The 20,117-nt window shown below is 33.4% G+C and overlaps 2 protein-coding genes across 5 annotated transcripts in view; one reads left to right on the top strand and one right to left on the bottom strand.

The window, feature by feature from the left end:
* Positions 1 to 3: 3 nt before the first annotated feature.
* LOC108907654 (guanylate kinase-like) lies at positions 4 to 18,938 on the top strand. Of its 3 annotated transcripts, none has more exons than XM_018711419.2 (3): positions 4 to 210; positions 17,748 to 18,050; positions 18,631 to 18,938. In XM_018711419.2, the coding sequence occupies exons 1-3, from the start codon at positions 87 to 89 to the stop codon at positions 18,933 to 18,935; spliced, it is 732 nt and encodes a 243-aa protein (XP_018566935.1). In that variant the 5' UTR covers positions 4 to 86; the 3' UTR covers positions 18,936 to 18,938. The 3 variants fall into 3 exon arrangements, with proteins under 3 accessions (XP_018566935.1, XP_018566936.2, XP_018566937.1); XM_018711420.2 differs by lacking the exon at positions 4 to 210 and adding an exon at positions 14,476 to 14,517; XM_018711421.2 differs by lacking the exon at positions 4 to 210 and adding an exon at positions 17,301 to 17,444.
* The window catches only part of LOC108907652 (thyroid receptor-interacting protein 11), a 34,944-nt gene continuing 16,118 nt past the window's right edge, over positions 1,292 to 20,117 (bottom strand). For both annotated transcript variants that reach the window (XM_018711410.1, XM_018711411.2), the window contains 3 exons: positions 5,338 to 8,632; positions 3,150 to 3,353; positions 1,292 to 1,859 (listed from right to left, as the gene is read on the bottom strand). In XM_018711410.1, coding sequence (XP_018566926.1) covers positions 1,348 to 1,859; positions 3,150 to 3,353; positions 5,338 to 8,632 — 4,011 coding nt within the window. In that variant the 3' untranslated portion in view covers positions 1,292 to 1,347. The remainder of the gene's footprint in view (positions 1,860 to 3,149; positions 3,354 to 5,337; positions 8,633 to 20,117) is intronic.

Below are 20,117 nucleotides of genomic sequence, written 5' to 3'. Positions count from 1 at the left end.
AAAAACAAAACCCTATCGCTTGGCCACAGAACTATAAACTAAAAAATTACTTTACAAGACGGCGTGGCGTAACGTAAATCCAAATAATGTCGTCTTTTATGGCAAATTTAGTGAAATTTAAATCATACACGTATGAATCTTCGTTGCCCGTGAGGAAGGCCCCACCAAAGAAACATTTGACAAGTGTCGGTAAACTGGAAACTAGTAGAGGTAAGTTGGCAATAAACAACGTTTAAAAAATAGGTTGTGGTTCATCCATAGGCGTAGTTAAAAATTATGCTTATTTTTCTTCGGGTTGAGTTTGCTTAATAGGTTAGAAATCGTATTGCTTTTTAATGTTTTAGGTCACATATTGCTATAGATTTATAGCTGTCACGAATGCAATTGTTATGTGTATTTTAGCGTTTTTATTGAATTCATGATTTCCCTTTTTGAAATTTTCTGAGGTTTTCGCCCTTTTATGGTATGCAACCTTAGATATTGTAAAGTCCCCATATTACAGTACAGGAAATGTACAGTATGTGGCGAGAAAATTGTTTTACTAGTTTTGAAATTTCAAAAATTATATTTCTTTGAACTGACCTTTTGTTAGTTTATCGCACATTTCTAAACTGTTGTACTTTCCAATAACTCAATGCTGATTCTGGATACATGTCCTTCGTATAAGATTATAAACACTCGTTGAGGTTATTGCCAATCATTTGGAGAATTTTAATGTTACCATTGATTGTATTTAAGAAAGAAAAATAGTCATCGACATTTATAAGGAATTTTAATAATTGAATTGGAAGGAAATAGTCAATGGCCGTTGATGTTTATGGTCACTCACTTTGGTCATTTTTTTTTGGTAATCACTAGTTTTTATACGTTTTACTTACCTCATCTTTTCTCAAAATTTTTGCTTAAAATATTGACGAGTCATTTATTGATTTTCAGTAATTTTGCACAAAAAACAGGTAAAAAACATTTGATGATTAGACAGTTCGTTTTCCTTGCAATAAAATCAAGTAAGCTGCAGATTTGGATCTATTGGCCAACATTGGCACTGCTATCTATATCACAAAGGAGATTTGGCCAATATCATCTCCCCAAACAAAAAAAAGTAATTATTCTATTTATTGACCTTATTTTGTAAGAATTTTATTTTATATAGAACTTCACCTAAAGAAATGACCGATTATCCTGTGTGAAAAAAACTGCTCATTTAAAAAAATTATAAGCTTTATTTATAGAAACAAGTAATAAAAACATTATTTACAGATTAAAGCTTTACGAAACATTTAACAATTTTAAATAGACAATATAATACAATAATAAATGAATAAATATAATAGTCAGATATACGATTTAGCTGTTATTATTCTTTAAAACATCTTTCAGTATCGAACTAGAATTTCTACTTTGAGGGAAATCATCGAAGGTGGGCAAAACGATTTCACTTAAAACGATAGGCGACTGTCGAGGCGTAGACGGTTTGCCGTTAGGTTCGGATTTTTCCGTTTCGGAAGCATTCAATAAACTAGGGACAACCCTTGGCTTCGACTCGTTTTCTAAAAACTCGATAAACGCCCGAGACAAGGTTTCTTGACTGGAAGATTGCGGTGCCAGCAACGAACCCAACCAAGACTCTTGTCGAGACGCGTTTAACGAGACTTTATCGTGATCTTGTTGATTGAAGTCCAAGACGGTGGCGATAATTTTTAGAATCTGCCGTTGGTCCTTGTTTAAGTTGTTATTAGACGACACGAGCCCAATTATCAGACTTTTTATGAGGGATTTCTCAATTTTCCCGTCTGTTTGACTCGTGGCCTTTTTCAGGTTCTCCTCGCTTTTCGATAGCTTTTCCTGCAGCTGCGAAGCTGCAAAATAAAAGTTTTTAATAAAAATAAGTAATGTACGTCCGATATTACTACTAGCAGGCAAATTTATTATTTTAAATATGTTCGTTAGTAAAAAAAAATGTGATCTTTTTTGAAGATTATAGTGAGAAAAGTAAGTTTTTGCCTTATTGCACGAAATAAGTAATTAGTAACTTTAATTCTTATGCTGCGTGCAAAAGAATACGTTACACCCCACGTCGATGTTAAAGACAGGAAGTAAGTGTTACTCAGGGACTGATTTTTCAAAATTTTACCAGTACCTGATGTAATACTCACTCCCTGCACTTCCAAAATGCAGTCATGCTAACTCCATGCCATGGGAAATGAAAGAAAACTGTAAAAAAACAACTGTTAGCTAAAAATTTAAATAAACAAACAAAAAAAGCAAAAATCAACAATTCAACTTGAAAAAAAAAAAATGGTGTAATTAAAACTACATTTTGTCGATCCCATTCGGTACCTGGGGAACTAAACAACCTCACAGTTACCAGATGAGATTAAGAAAACATAGCCAAGCGTGCACGGTGCTCATACATAAATGCAAAATCAAAATGGGTGCGGGGATAAACGGCAGCAATCGTGTTTATTTTAAACGATGATTGAAGTAAATAAGTATTTAAAGTATTGTGGTTTTTCAGGTTGTTAGACTTACATCGCATTTCACTGGCCTTGTTCTCGGGCTAGGCTCTGTGGTCAAAGTTTCCTAGCAACCGTAAAGAAGTGAAAAGTAATTGTGTAATCAACGGCCACAGCAAAAGAACCCGAAAAACCATCATATTTTAAATACTAACGTGTAAAAGCCTTAAAACCAGAAGTAAATAAGATCTGATCTCCATAAAATTACGAAGGTAAATCTACAAAAAGCATTTAAAATAAACTAAAAACTTTCGATAGCTGCTTGCAAAACATTACCCTCAGACCGAGCGATTCTGCAAGAAGATATCAAACCAAGACAACAAAAACCATCAACAAACATGCAAAAAATTACAAGCTGTTAGAGATAAAGGAAAAATGTAACGTCGAAATTTAACCACCTTGTCGTATTATTAAACATGTAACGTGAGAAAAAAATGGTATTATAGGTAGTTATTGCGAGGCTGATATAGCAGTTCATGACAATATCGACTGATATTCTGGGATCACAACCACCCAGAATTACCAGCTGATATTTCACGGACAACCACTTTTAATGAAACTGAAAATATTTATCCACTGTTACTGTTAATGAGAGTTCCGAGAAATTAATTACAAACGACTTTGGAATATTACCTTCCTCTTTCAGTGCGCTAACAAGTTTTTTTGAGTTATCCAACTGATCGGACAGACGCGAAGCTGCCTGCAACCCTTGCTTGCTCTCCTCCAACTGCGACTTTAAACTGGCTATTTCCCTTTTTAGATCGTCCTGAACTTTCTTCTCCGCGTTTATTTGTCGTCTGATCCTCTCAGTTTCTTTCATAACGTCCTTCTCCTTATCTACAAAACACGATTGTTTAAAGCCAAGATTAAAAGGGAAATAAAAAGATAACTCCCAAAACGATTTCAGTGGTAAACCGCAGTTATCTGAGCAAGTATTTTTCAAAAAACAGTTGATTTTAAAATAATGCTCGTTATATACTTTTATAAGTTGTTTTGTCTACCTGTTTCTGATAAAATTGTTTGTTACTTTAGATGCTTATCATGAGACAAGGATTTTGAAATATTTAGTGATTGTGAGATTATACATCTCAGACTGAATTACATTTATTCTAAAATATATCAAAAGTATTGAAAAAATTTGCAACAATTTTCTTTTCAGAATAGACTGAAAGACAGTATCAGCTGTTTTTTTTTTGAAAAATAAATTTTTCCTCGTAGTAACATCTATTTAGATTTTAATTTGATTTAATCCAATAAAAAATCTTGTGAACAATAAGAAAATAACTCTGTATCAATCACTTGAGGAAAAATAAAAAAAAGTTTTGCAAATAGATATAGAACTCTTCGAAATCTTTTCTATTTAACGGGGTACTCTGGTCTAGAATTTGAAAAAAATCAATTTTTTTTGAATATTTTTTAAATTTAGACCTTCAGTAATATGTTCTTTAGCGGATTTTTCAAAATTCGAATTATTTTCGGAGTTATAGCAACTTTTATAACGTGGCGAACATTACAGGGTAGACGTTCAAGGTCAATGTAATGTATTTTGTTGGTTTGGTTTAGCTGAAAGAACTGCAGAAAATATCGAGTATCTAAGTAGAAGAAGGCCCAATGTATGGATCAGAGATTGGCGATCTCAGTTACGCTGCCCGAAACTTTGTCTCAAATTTTAAATGTGTTTTTCTCGAAATTACTTTTTTCGACATAGTCGACATGATATCTCAAGTTCTACTCAATCCATTTACTTGAAATTTGGTGGAAATCTTCTTTGTATATATATCCATCTATAGTTGGGAGCTTGGATTTAGAAAAAATTTTTTTTTACTATTTTAGTCAAAAAACGGGCAAAAAAATTTTTTTTTTTCATATTGTCGACATTTTGCTAACTTTTTTTTGCGAGATCCAGATCATAGCGACGTCTTTACTGATCAAGAATTTTTCTCAATCGATTTACTTGAAATTTGGTGGAAATCTTCTTTGTATATTCATCTATAGTTGTGACCTTGGATTTTGAAAAAAAATTTTATTTACTAATTTTAAAAATGTCAAAAAACGCAAAAAAATTTTTTTTTGCCATTTTGCAAACTTTTTTTTAGCGAAATCTAAACCATAGCGACGTCTTTACTGATCAAGAATTTTTCTCAATCGATTTACTTGAAATTTGGTGGAAATCTTCGTATCTATAGTTGGAATCTTGGATTTTGGAAAAAAAAAATTACTATTTTAAAAAAGTTAAAAAACGGGCAAAAATTATTTTCAAATTTTGTTAACTTTTTTTTACGAGATCCAGACCATAGTGACGTCTTCACTGATCAAGAATTTTTCTCAATCCATTTACTTGAAATTTGGTGGCAATCTTCTTTGAATATCCATCTATAGTTGGGATCTTGGATTTTGAGAAAAAAATTGTTTTATTTTAAAAAAGTCAAAAAATGGGCATTTTCTTCAAATTGTCGCTATTTTGCTAACTTTTTTTTTTACGAGATCCAGACCATAGAGACGTCTTTACTGATCAAGAATTTTTTATTTTTTTGTTTCACACCACTACAAGGGTTGGAAAGATGTCGAACAGGACACACCTTTTTTTTTCGTATTTTGAAAATATCAATAAATTGGTTATAAAATAATGAATAGTAAAAATGTTTTCCATTTTTTTTTATTCTACTCGGAAAAAAACCGCTCAAATTTAGGCCTCTAGACCAGAATACCCCCTTAAAACTTTTAGCTTACAAATTTCTTCGCTGTGAAAGTTCTCTACGTCTGTCACTGTGGAACTGTTAATAAAAATTAAAAATAAAAACATTTTACATCAAAAGCATACCTTTTTGAAACTGTTCCAAAACGAACTGCAGATTTGTCAAAGCCGCGACATGCTTGTTGTTGAGGTCTTCCGCGTCGGATATTTTATTTCTCAGCGAGTCTCGTTCGTTCATAACAGCCTGAAGCTGACTTTGGAGCGACTCCACTTGCTGGTTAGCTCGAATGCTAACGGAAGTATACATGGTACTGGAACTCTTTTCTCTTTCTTCTATCTCGTTAACCTTTTCCTGTAGCTCGGCGTTTTTCTGCTCTGCTTGTAACAACTCTTGAGTGTAGTGCTCCTCCAGTTCGATTAAATGAGTTTGAAGTCTGTCTACTTTCTTCTGCAAGGTGATTTCTTTTTCGGAAGGATTGGACTTTTCCCCCAACAGCTGTTGGACTTTCGACTGTTCTTCTAGTAGATTCTTTGCCATAATTTCGCATTTCTCTTTCAAAAAGTTGTTTTGATCGATGAGCTTCTCAATTTCTTGATTTTTCGCATCGACTTCGTCAGGTCTCGGGCTGCTTTTCAACTGATTTAGTTCCAATTCCAGGTTCTTGCATTTTTGTGTTTCCATGTTTAAAAACTGGGAAATGCGTTGGATTTCATTGTGATATGCCACACTTTCTTGGTGCTTTGTCGTGACGATATTTATTAATTCGTTTCTAGAATTCGTAATTTCTTGTAGCTGCTGATGGAGAGAAGCTTCTCGCTGCTTCAGTTCTTCAAATTCCTTACTACTGCTTTCCCTTACGTCTACGTCCATATTATTGGTAGAAGTTTCCTTATCCGTCATCGACATATTCTTAAAAATCTGTTGATTTTCCTCCATGGCCAAATTTTCGTACTTTTTCAGGCCTTCCATAACTCTAAAGTTATCTTCGAGAGACAACTTTTTTAACAGGTCCCCATTTTCGTCTATCGCTAGTTTTTCATATTTTTCCAGCTTAGTTTGAAGATCTTCGACGAGAGCTTCGAAATTTTTTATTTGCTCTTCCCTCTTTGCATTGTGAATTTTGAGTATCTCATGTTCTTCGATGAGCTTGTTGTTCTGCCTCTGCAACTCTACGTAAGAGGTCTCGAATTGCCCCAATTCTGTATTCACTTTTTTCAAAGACACCTCTAAATTATGTTTTGTCTCGGATAAGGCCATAACTTCTTTACTAACGGTGTCATACTGAAGCTTCAAACTAGTTTCGGCCATTTTCGCGTTTTGTAATTTTTCAGTTAAGGTCCTCACTTGTATTTCAAATCGTTTTCTACTGTCTTCCTCTTCTAAAAGCTTTTCTTTGAAAATAAATAATTCCGTTTTAATATCCTCACAATTTTTACAACTTTCTTCATACAATGTTCGTATCTGATCATTTTCTTTGGCCAGTAAGTCCAGTTTCTTTTTATAAGCTTCTATTTCTTCATTTAAACCATCAATACTGACATTCACCTCGCTTAGTTGATACTCAGTGTTTTCATAATCCACTTTTATTTTCTCTACATTAGATTTTAGGTTCTGGTTTTCTTCGACTGCAAGTACGAGGTTCTCTCTGGCATTGTCAAAGTCCGACTTCAAGGATTCGTATTCTATTTGAAGCTGATCGAAACTACTTAAAAGTTCATGGTAGTCTTTCTCCTTCTTGGTTATTTCAGTTTCCGTGATATTTAGCTGCTGCAAAGCAGTGTCTATTTGGTCGGTTTCTATATCAGCGATTTGTTTTTGTTGATTTTCGAAATCGTCTATGATCTTTTCCAGATCTTCTATTCTTTTATTAGCATTTTCAAGCTGCGATTCTAATAGCACCATGTTGTCCTCGTTAGACTCAGAAATGGTCTGCAGACCAGAATTGTTTTTGTAATTTCCCAATTCGTTAATTAGAAGTTCATTATTCTTTGCTAGCTCGTTGCATTCGTTTTCGTAATCTTTAATAGTCTCGGTCTTGGTAATAACTTCTTGGCTTAGTATTTCAGAATTCTGTATCAGTTTTTCGATTTCGTGATTCTTCTCAGTTAAAATTTTAGTTTTCTCTTCGGATAAGTCGTATACTTGCTTCTCCAACATCTCACACTTACATTTGAAGTCGAGGAGAATTTTCAAAATATTTTCTACCTGCTTGCTAAATTCAGCTATTTGGGGGCTATCTTCGTAGTAGCAATGTTGAAAGTCCGACGGCTTATCGCAGTCTTGAAACTTTTTTATGTTCTCCGTTATAATGTTTACGTATTTATTATGTAGCTCGAGCAGGAGACGTTCTTGACTTTTCTGTATGTCGTCTAATTCGCGTTTAGCTTTAACTAAGTCACCATTTTCTGTTTTAATATATGATTGTAATTTTGAGTTTTCATCTTTTAAGGCGTTTACTTCCTCCAATAACGCGTTCATCTGCGTTTCATGATTTTTAGAAAAGTTTTCTAGGTCCTTGGTTTGTTGCAAATTATTCTCTGAAAGTGTATCGTTAGCAAGTTGTAAGTCTTTATTCATATTTTTCGCATGATCTATCTCTGCTTTCAACAAATTTAATTCCTTCTGGTGATCTTCATGAGAGCTTTTCAGGTCTTTTCTTAATTTTTCTGCAACTTCTTCGTTCGGGAGACTTAACTGCACCTTTTCGTTTCTAGCCCTCTCATTTTGCAGTTCTTCTTTTAAAGCGACTACTTGTTTTTCGTAAGCTTCCAGAATAGACGCCAATCTCTCACAAGTTTCAGTATCTTCGGAACTTTTTTTCTCGAAACGTTTCGCATCTTCCTTGGATTTTTGCAGTTCTGCATGCATTTGCTTATTTTCAATCTCTAGTTGCTGCATTGTATTTATGTTGTCTTCTTTGTCCGCTTTAAAATCCTCAATTGTTTTTTGAAGCGTCGCATTTGAACTCTTGAGAACACTAAGCTCTTTTTTCAACTCTTCCTCTTCCATTTTTAACTTCTGATTAACTTGCAGAAGACTCTCGTATTTTTCATTATATCCGTCGTCAGCATTATTAGTTCTCTGCGTTTTCTCAAACCTTGCCTGAAGTTCATTTAATTCCAATTTTAACTTTTCGTCTCTCGACCTGTGTTCTTGCTTCAATCTGTCTATTTCGTCTTGTAAATCGTTATTTTCTTCCTGCAACTTGTCCTTCATTCCAACGACTTTGGCCAAGTTTTGTTGATTCTCTAAATCTAGCTGTTCTAATTGTCCCATCAAATCATTTTTTTCTGCTTGCAACTCGGCTACCTGTGCTTGTAATTTTGGTAAAGCAGAATCTTTAGTGACTGGCTCATTACCAGTGTCCCAATTCCAATTCTCTTCCGAGTGGTTGCTCTTAGTAGACCCATTTTTTTGAACCTGTAACAATACAAGTATTTATCAGCAAAATTATATTTTCCGGTATTTTATTTCTTACTTGTCGCAATATGTAGGAGTTGGTACAAGGTTAACAAATTATTGCTTAACAATAAAACAAACAAGCTAATATTAACTACGAAATTGAAGTAATTTTCAATCGAACATATTATTTATTACTTCACTTTCCTGCTGTACTTTTAGCTTTGCTATAAAAATGTGCGCCTGCTTAACATTTTGCCGGTACACATGATAAGAGTTTATTATTATCAAGCGCTTACAGTTTATATTTACATAATAATCAGCATTATTCGTCATACATAAAGTACACCATATTGTGTTACTTAGTCTATGAATGGTGTATCCTATTACATTCAACTTTGTCATTAAAAAAACTGTCTCTGCCTTAGATTTCTGTTAAATGTAACATACGAACAAAAATATCCGTAATTTAGTACCTAGCCAACTCATGTACATTAAATTATTATTAATGTATTACTATTACAGAGTACAATGTTTGCATTTGAATTTCAAATTACAGAAAGATTAAAAAATGTAAGTAAACTTGGTGTGGTAGTTTTTCATTCCACAAGAAAAGTTCAAAATTGGCATTAGTGGTACAATTGTTGAAGAAACATCTAATGTGTCGAAAATTTTAAATAACTCGAAACTATAATATACAGGGTGTCTCAATATTTCACAAATTCTTGGGGTCTAAAAGCTAAACTAACTTCCCACTAAACACGAAACGTAAATGAAACGTTGCAAATGAGATGTTTTACTAAACATTTGAAACATTAACTAGAAACGTTTCTGTTTCATTACAGAAATGTAGCACTTGAAAACTTATTTAGTGAAACATAGCCGAAACGTTACAATTGAAGAGAGTTTGAAACATTAATCTCGGAAACATAACAGACGAACAACCCTTTGCTATTTTTGCTATGGAACAATCGGCATTAGTTAAATTTTGCTCTCAATCCCCAATCCTTCTCAAGCGTTAGTTCATTTGCCTTTGTTATATAAAGACATAATTAGAAAAAAAAATGTGGTAGCATATTTATAACACAAGTCTAGAAAAAATGTATGTTCGTGACTTGCGTAGACTGCGCGTAACAGCCCGAGTTTATTTGTTTCCCGTGTGTCGTTTCAATTCGTATTATGTTAGGTTAGGTTTGCGGTTTGTCAGTTTGCTTGGTTTCGTTGTTATTCATCTTTACTTTGACGCTATTTTATGTGATAATTTGTAGTGTGTGCAGTTGTGGTTATTGTAAGGTGCATATAAAATAATGAATATTGATGCAAAATATTTAAAACGATATGTGTAGAGATTTCCAATTTTCCGTCACATCTACCTAAATATAGTTATACCCACTACCTATTACAGACAAGAGGACAAGGGGACAAGAACTAAGAAAATGGAACAACAACTATACGTTTCGATATAGTTTGAAGAGCAACTACTTAGTCAGTGAGAACTATTTGAAATATGGATGAATCAAGTGAAATAGACGTCATTTATTTTATATTTTGTACAAATGTTTATATTTGTTTATGTGTATAGGCATGCTTAAATAAAATAGTTTAGGTATACCTACAGATATTTACTTTGTCAAGATATCATTTTGTATCCTTATTTCTGCTGTATAATTTATTATTATTAAAAGGATATATGTAATATTGACCATGCGTAGAAGAAATTATAACTTTATATTATTTTTCAGTAATGTTATTTGTTTTTCATGTACCTTACCATTTCAAGATTCATAATCATAACTAACTTTTTCTAATTATCAGTTCGTCATTGTTACCATATTCATGATGGTCTCAACATTAGAAAATTTTCATTTCAGAAGCGTATTATTTGAACAATATAAAATGTGTAGCTTTTTTTAATGCTTCTGATATTGTTTTGTGATATTTTTATTTGTACGATGAATGGCAAAATTCGTAATCCATATTAGAAACTTTTTTCAGTGGTTTCTCAAAAAGAAAGAAATTCTTAGTAAAAGTTGCCGCATCCCCGAACTAGAAGAGCATATTTATTTTTTTTAATATATAATGTAACTTTTTTTAGTTCGAATTAAGTCATTCACAATACAAATAAAAATATCACAAAGGAGTATTAGAGATATTTAAAAAAATACACTATTTACACTATTTCAAAAACGCTTTTGAAATGAAAATGATCTAAAGTTGAGAGCATTATGAGAAAAATATGGTAATAAAATTATTATGTTACTCAAACATTTCTGAAAATATACTGAAACGTAAAACAAAAATATCGATGGCATAAATGGAACATAAAAAGAATGTTACCGAAACCAATTTTTTGAAACGTTTCATTGGAAACGTATTTTGGGGAGGACATCTTGGGCTTCTAGAACGTTACCAGAAGGTTGCATGGATTTTTTATGGAACGTTTCAAGAAAAATGGAAACGTTTCTGAAACATGTCAGAAACTGAAAAATGTTTAGTGGGTTGTATCCAGCACTGATTTGTTTGGCCGCTAGGTTGCATTGAAATTGATTAAAAAATTACAAAAAACGATATAAAAGAATATTCTTAAATTTAAATAAAGTAAAAATGTAACATTAGCCGTGTTATTCCTAATGCGCATGTTCGGGAAGAATAGCCTTATACGCAGGTGAGATCTTGTTGATATATCATGGCATTTTCTAGTTCTACCAAGTATTTTTTATTGTTTTTCTTGGTGCTCTGTTGTGTTAGTCTGTTTATCGAGTGTTTTTTTTCTTCAAGTGGTTTATTACGTACTCTTAACCAGAACCAAACTTTTCTTGAATGATATCCTGTTGCGAGGCTACTTGGCTCAGTAACATTGATATAATTTTAATTTCTAATTACTATAAAAGTCAATACTGTTCTATAAATTTTAAAATGTAAATTCTATAATTCTTTTAGTTTGTCACTTGTGGTTTGAAACTTTTTAAATATTCCTAATATTGCCCGAATATCGCGATATTTAAGGTCATGACAAGAATACATTTTTTTGGCACTTATATCCAAAGTACATAACGTCGAAAATCGATCTAGTAAAAATACTGTACAATGTGTACCTACGATGGGGTTGCCTATTATTTGGCGTATGTGGCGTCACTACTAAAAAGGTATATTCTAATGTACGACATGAACTGATAAAAGTGATAAATAACAATACATAGAAATAACGAAGGAAGCTTATCAGAAGTCACATGGAAATGTAAAAATACCCCGCGTCTCCGCCCAGGTGTGCTAAAAAAACACGTGTCCCATAGGGGTACTTAATGGAAATGGAATAGAGCGATATTTCAATGATCCGCATGTCCATGCATATTCAAAGAACAGTTGTAAGGCCTGAACTTTACATCGTCTACGCATACGGGTCACAGGAAATTCGACGGACTAGCGTTAACAAAGGTTAAATATTTGTACCCCTGTATTATTCAGAATATATAGTCACACAAACACGGCCTAAAAGGATGTGGTTAAAAAAGCTTTTTCGAAGTAATTCCGATAAATCTGAAATGTTTAGAAAACTTTTAGAATTTTTAGAGAGCAATACGTTTCCATATTAGCAATATCATAAAGCAACAAGGTTTAATACATTTACAAACGATAATAACAAACCAAATATTTACAAGAATTTAGTACGGTATCAATAAAATTTAACTATTCCTGTAAAAGACATAAAAATTGTCATGGCATGTTATAGTCCAATAAACTAAGCCTTATTAATTTTGAGAATGACAAATGAATGAATTTATCACAGCCTCATTTTCGTTTGACCCCTCTAACTTTTTTGCTGTTTCCTTCATCAGTTATCGATGACAAATTTCAACCAGCGAATTATGTGGGTCAGTGAATGCCAAATTTTAAAATTACAATTACAAATTCTAATCTTTTGTAACATTAAATTATATCATTGGCCCTCTGTCTGCTATTTTTACCTATGTATTACCAACTCCCCATTTTGTTTGCATATGTAGGTGAATGACACAATGTTCTGTTTTATGCAGACAAAATCCGCATTAAAAATTGTAATTTCAACTATGTATAATCACATTAGCTTTACAAAGATTTACATATACTTATTGTACCCCTTAATACAGCTGATCAGGTATATATTTCGCGATTATCTTTAATGGGTATTTCTCATAATAAGAGAAGAAAAAGGTTTTAAATTAGACAATGTGTATTTTTCTGTTTACTTATGTTTCGTATGGCTAACCTTATCGGCCATTCGCCATATTGCTAAAGCGCTCTCACAAAATGTGAAATTCCATGTTACTTCATTCATTGTAGTCTATTCATATTGAAAGTTAAATAAATAAGCTGAACGCCAAGGTGTCAACACAATCCAATTTTAAAGGCAAATAGAATTCAATGTTAAATACCGGTGCACTACCAACATTTCTTTACATCATTCCATTTTGGAAAGGTAAATATACGCCCGTACATATTTAAAAAGTGAAAAGTTGGACAAAATAAGCTATAGCATTATTTATTTAATTATTTAGATATAAATTTTATCAACTTTATAGTAAAACTATATTTTAAAACCGTCATCAATTAAAAAGTTCATTTTTTTGTGCAAAATACTTTACAAAAACAAAATAATAAAGGAATTGAGTGAAATAATATTTGTCAAACAACCAAAACATTGAACACTATCGACCGTTTCATATCATGGCTACGCAGATATTTCTCCCTCGTATATCAGCCAACCACGGTGTCCTCCTCTAAGTACAAGACCCCCCTGGTTACCGCTATCTATTTGCTTTCCATAAAATGTTTACCTTCCTGTGGATTTCGCGCTTAGACCGTTTTTCTAACACCGGAACAGATAAAATGCCTATATCAAACAAGTCCTAGATTAGAACGCGAGCAAACAAGAATGGCTTGATATGATCCGTGTTCCTTTTAAAAATATCGTTGAGAAATTAAATATTTGTTTTGGCGACGGAAAAATTACAACGCCGCACCTATCAGCAGGATTATTATTTTTCAGAAGTGTTAAATGTATGTTGCACGATCCGAAAAACGGGATAAATAGATTTAAAAAAAATTAACACAAAACCGCTATATATTCCTCTGTCCATCATGTAATAGAACTCACCTATAATAGCACTGTATGATAATAATAATGATAAAAGTGTAGGTACTCAAAAATATATCAACCACTGTTAGCATCGTATGATGTACCTACACATCATCTTAATTTTATTAGTGCATATACGAACATTATCTCTTATCGTTAATCTATTGTATTAACAACGTCATAATGTGGTATTTCCAAAATATACAAACATACTTTTCTCCTGTCTAAATTATTACTGAATTTTTTGATATCCTCATACCTATTTAGAAATAAAAATTTATGCGTTTTATAAAAATGTGGCGAGACATATGGTCGACATGAATTTAACAGAATACCGTTTGGTCTTAGTAATGCCCCCCGGTATATTCTAAAGCCTAGTCATAAAAAAACTGTTCTTAAAAAAAATCATGTTGCGTTATCCACTACACAAAACCGAGATTTGCTTGGGAAACTATTTCCATATTTACATGCAAAATATGCAGGAAATTAAAATTCGGGCATTTTCCCCACCCAGATCGATACACCCCACTTGAAATCCAACAGAAATTACGTCTTCCATAGCGTCTCTACTAATTTGCGTTGAACTACGACCAGAGTCACATAAAATCGTAAATTATTCATTTAATTAATTTCCTATTATTATTTCGTAACATTTAATGTTAATCTGACATGAAAGCGCATGGCCTGGCAAGCGGCGAAGCCCTAAAGGGTAGGGGTAGTATCGAACACGAATTCAAGACACTTTCAATCCCCGTTTCGTGTCGAAGGTGTTTCGACGTTGGCGCCAAAGGTAGGTCGATTTTGTCACTAATTTCATAATAAATAGAGCGGGTTTTATTCGAAAAGATTATCACTCTTTCACTTATTAGAAACAGTTAGTTAAATTCCGTTTCACTGATGTACGCGTAAGGAAAAGATAATTGACCCACACAATAATATTCCTTTCATGAACGTCTGCATATCCATTTAATAATCGCGTGTCATTGGAAGCAGTTTAAAGGGTGTTAGTTTTTAATGTATCAACAGTCTGCAGAACGCAACTTCAATTCATTGCTACAAAAACATTACGTAGGCTGTGTGCAAAACATATTTTCTGTTAGGTAAGTCCTTTGCATGTATAAAACCTGAGAACACCCCTTATAAAACGTGCCCCACAATTTTAAAACTCCTGGATACACAAACAAATTTAAACCGTTATTTTTAAAGCTACTGATAAACTATGAAGCACATTTTGGAGAACATTTTGCAGAAAATTTTATTGTTTTTTACAAAAATCTTCCTAACTCGTTTCTATAACAAAAATAGTTAATACATAGTCAAAGGTAAAAATTAGAACCCCTAATTCGATTTGACTAATCAATATATGCAGATTGAAGCAAGAAATACAGGATTCTTATTAGTCGTTTGAATGCTTATACTATGTACTAACACATCTATTCAAACCTATATGTAAAATCCACATATCGATTTGCCTTTACATTTAATAGAGGCAGATGTCCTTTCGGTTTAATTTAAAGTATCGAGAAACGCCGAATTGTTAAAATAATTTGCTTATTTCATTGACAATAACAGATGATAAAAGATTTTGTCAACCTCGGGTGTGACAATATAAAACGAACTAAAAAAAAAATTGGTCTTATTTACGGTTATGTTAATTACAATACATGATAATGTAAGCCTTAATCTGCTGACTCATCAAGTGAATATGTACCGAGTTTGTTAAATGAAATGGTAATAATTTTGTAAAATTTATAAAATAAATAGATGGTGTGTATATAAATAATGTTGAAATCGGATAGTTGAAGCTAATACATAATCTACTTATTTTCACTTATCTGTCAATAAATTCAGTATCATCCTTGATCATAAGTTTTATAAATACTTTGATTGAATTATATGAGCTATTTTCACCGCTGGTAGCAATTTTCAAGATCAGTGATCGAGAGAATATTATTGTTTTATAAAATATTTAAGTTTAACAAAAGAAGCAACGAAATAACAATCAATTTTAACTGTAAAATTTCCAAAAAAGATTACATTATTCTGCTTGTGCAGAAGAGATTCATAGATTAAACTGATATTTTTCTAATTTACTAGGTCCAAAAGAGTTTATATGAACATCGATCGTTTCATTCTTTAATTTATGAATTTGACAGTTCTCAAAATAAATTCATTATAGCTGTTTTACATTGACAATTTATTGATCAATTAATTCATGAAGTCGCTTCATCAAGAAATTGGACAAGTGTAATGCACCAAATCTGCTGTCAAATAACTTGACGAGAGCATGTTCTAATTTTCGTCAATTTCTTCGTGAAGTTCGAAAGTACCAACCCAACAGATTTCCAGCCTCAGATCAGTAATGAGGATATGTTATTGGAATATGTAAATAATTGTGTGGCGTCGTACTAGTTTTGCATTGTTTTTACTGATTTGTTACTTACAAACAGTAATATTTATATAATATGTGTCAAAACGGTACCACTGTTGTATCACTACAATTATGAGTGGAAAGGTGACATTTTTGAAATTTATTTGCTTCATTGATTCGTTGGTAGAACTGATTCATGTGTCAAAAAACTTGACAAAGTCTGTAGCAGTGTAAAACCACACTGTTTACCAATAAATTCGTGAATTAATTCATGAAGAACTTCGTCAATTTATTCATCAATAAATTGTCAATGTAAAACAGCTATTACAATAACTATTGTTTTTTATGACCACTATAAATTCGGCTTGTTCCCGTGAAATAACGACACTTAAATAAGGTCAAGCCCTCTTAAATGTATAGGAGGTTCTTCTTAATAAGCTTCCTTTTTACTTCTAAAAGTTGGACCAAGCGAAAAACAAGTGTTACAATTAGAGCTAGACTAAATAGGAATTATTTTTTATAAAGGAAGTAGAATTACATTTACAAAAATTAAATTATACTCGGTGGTGTTCTAAGAAATCATTTAAAAATCTGTTTAGAATTCGTTCAGCGGGAAATAAAATTTCTATACATTTTCTAGTGGCCGAAAACAAAAAATCTGCACACTTTCTGTGAAATTTTCAATTTTATGGACATTTTTGCGATTCTTTGTTCGTAATATATATTTCATGGTTCTCTAGAGTGCGAAAACTACAAAATTATGTAAAAATATCAATGTGTCGTAACATATTTGCTTACGAAGTGCAATCGCATTATTACGAAACACTTACCAGCTTCTCGGTAAGGTGAATCAATCTAAACAGCCACTTATACAACATAAACAGTTACTTAGGTGGGTAGTGCTTGTAAAAATTAAATAAATTATGCGTTATTTGCTTAGAAGCAGTAAAAAGTAGTAAAAGCGCTTATAAAAAAATAGTTAAAGAAGGTCGGCTAGGATCCATAAAAAATTGAAAACGTAGAACAGTAGGCACCTGAATTTTTTCAGTTTTATCAAAAAGGGGTGTCTAGATAATGTATGATCAATTGGTGTAGAGGTAAAGTAACGAATTGATAGTTTGAAAGCCATACTAACATGAACGCTATTCTCTGTACAAACGTATTGTGTTCGTGAGGCTTCAGACGATTGTTATTCGTCAGTCAGTCGAGATATCTGGTTGCGTTAACAGCTACTTCACCCGTAACAAAGACCACGTGTTATTCAATGAACCTCACGAAAACTTTGTACAGTTACCAAATACGGGCCAGTAAATGTTTAAGGTTTGCTCGGTCGTCGTACGTTAAGGGTAAGCATACTTTTATAAGTAAAATGTTCGGCATTAACGCTTATTCCCTTTCTTCCCCCCTTCCGTTTCCCCTTTCCCAGCTTCCCATATATCCACCCATCTTTCAAAAGTTTTCCTATTTGTTACTACTTTCATATCCTCTAAAGTGTTCTCCTCTTTTTGCCCGCCGCTGTTATCTGCTGTATCCTTTTTTCGTGGTCTATCTTTCCTCCAAGTTGTTACATCTGTTGCTTCGTCTACTCTCCCTGTTATTCTGTTTGGTTAGTATGCGTGTATATGGTCTCTATTGACTCCACATTTCAGGTCTATCCAACATGTCGGATCCGAAAAGGGTCCGACCCCTGCTCATATTTGGTCCTTCGGGATCCGGAAAGAGCACTCTGGTCAAGAAGATGCTGGAAGAGTTTCCGGACAAGTTCGGCTTCTCCGTGAGCCACACTACCAGAAAACCGCGGCCTGGTGAGGAGCACGGCAAACACTACCACTTCATAGACGTGGAGAGCATGAAAAGGGCCATAGAAGAGAGAAAGTTCTTGGAACACGCCGTGTTCAGCGGGAACTACTACGGGACCAGCAAAGCGGCTGTGGAGGAAATAGCAAAGCAAGGTAATTTGTTTTAGTATAGAACTAAACAACAAAGTGACAAAGTCACTGTAAAAATAATTTTGAACTTTTGGATCCCACTTGTTACTTATATTGAGACCTTCGTTTATTTTCTTTTTGTGTTTCCAAACATTGTACATACGCCAATTCTTAGAAGTACTGAAATTGAAATTTATAATGGATTTTTCCCCATCAATATGACATTACGTTTGAGTAAAAGTGCTTGTCACGAACGAAACATTCCAAATCTTCCAAATTTCCCAACTCTAAGTAGAATGACCTTCGCTGTCAAAGAAATTGTACTTTTTTGTGTGGTTCAAAGAACCGGCATAGAATCTTACCTCTTGACAACCATTTTAGATCTGAAAGAGGCCGAGAAAACACAGATTTTGACTTGATAAGTTCTACTAGCGGCTTTCTTGCAATTAGAGGCTCCACTTTAGTCATCTCCGATAAATCAATTGAGTCTATATCAGCTCCAGTTTGACATAAATTTAACAAATTGTTTCATTTTGAAAAATATTGTTATTTCTTTGCGGACAAACAAAAATATGTGACGGGCTCCAATTCATCTTACTTCCAGACAAAGTCTGCGTGCTGGATATAGACGTGCAAGGGGTGAGGCAAGTGAAGAAGACGGACCTAAACCCGTGGAGCGTCTTCGTAAAGCCCCCCTCCATGGAGTCGCTGAAGCAACGCCTCGTCGACAGGAAGACGGAAACGGAGGAGAGCCTCGACAAGAGGCTGAGCAGGGCCCAGGAGGAGATCGAGTACGGCACGACGCCCGGAAACTTCGACCTGGTGATCGTGAACGACGACCTGGACCGCGCCTACAGCCAACTGAGGGAATTCGTTGTCGATAAGGTCTTGAAAAATAAAGTGACGTAAAAGCAGCCGAGTTTATTTGTTTTATTTACGGCGGCAGATTAAGGTTTATTGCAACGCTTAGGAATGATGATAAGTCGGGACGCGTTGCTTAACGGTGAGGCTAAATGTTTATAATTTATTTTTACATTTAATATGAAAGAGGCCGAAGGCGTAAGGAAGATAGACGTTGCATAAAACTACAGCGATTTTAGAATAACTTTTTCCGTAGTACTTTTTTTAGTAAAAATAATAATCAAAAATCACTGCGATTAATTCAGTGTATTGACTAAAGCGGTATTTTGAAAACGTAGATTTTTTTCAACAACAGTATAAATTTCTAGACGATAAACCTGGTTTGTGCTGTTAAATAAAAAATTGGAATAGGTAATGAAGAAATGGAAAAATATAAACATTTATATGAAGTAAACGCTGTCAAATTTGCTGTCAAATATCGCGATGCCATTACCTAATTTAGTTAACCAGAAAATATGAAAATATTGCTGTTTGAAATTGTATCGTAAGTCTAAAAACTAAGCGTAATAGTTATTTACACCAGAAGTATTATTTACCAGTGGAGGACGATTTTGCGCCCGAGCGGAGCTGGGGCTGGAAATAGAGTCCGAGACTGGTAAATTATACTTAACTGCTGCGTGGTGTATAACATTTTATCTGCCTCCACAGTTTTCTCTGGTTCATGAAATAAATATTAGGTTGTATTCTTTGACGTTTCTTAAACAATTCATTTTGACATTATTCGAAATCTTACAAAGTCGCCTTAGCTGTTTGGATTTTTTCGTTTCTCAGTTGTTTATAAACAAAACTACATAAAAGTTGCAATTTGCTGGTTTGGAATTATTCTTTATGAAAATAAGTGATTTTCAAATAGAAAGTGAAGCAAGGCAAGTTTGTAGAGTGAATACTCAATGATTAAATCAACTATTTGGGTATATCAAAATACCTGCTGAGAGCATTTTTGAAACGTAAGAATGACGGCTATACACCTAAAAAGTCAAACGTTTTTACAAGAGAACAAGTCAACGATTTTCTCGTTCAGGCACCCGATAACACATATTTGCTAATAAAGGTAGTGACGGTCTTTGGTATTGCAATTTCAAAAATGTCGATAACACTATTGTAGTTACTGAAATTTCACGCTTTTTTATGCGCCATCAAGCAGGTAGGTGTTGCAACCAACCAGTCAGC

This window comes from Anoplophora glabripennis, unplaced genomic scaffold, assembly GCF_000390285.2.
Source record: "Anoplophora glabripennis isolate ALB-LARVAE unplaced genomic scaffold, Agla_2.0 scaffold51, whole genome shotgun sequence".
Lineage (NCBI taxonomy): Eukaryota > Metazoa > Arthropoda > Insecta > Coleoptera > Cerambycidae > Anoplophora > Anoplophora glabripennis.
The sequence above is the reverse complement of the archived record's forward strand: the minus strand, read 5'-3'. Positions and strand labels throughout refer to the sequence as shown.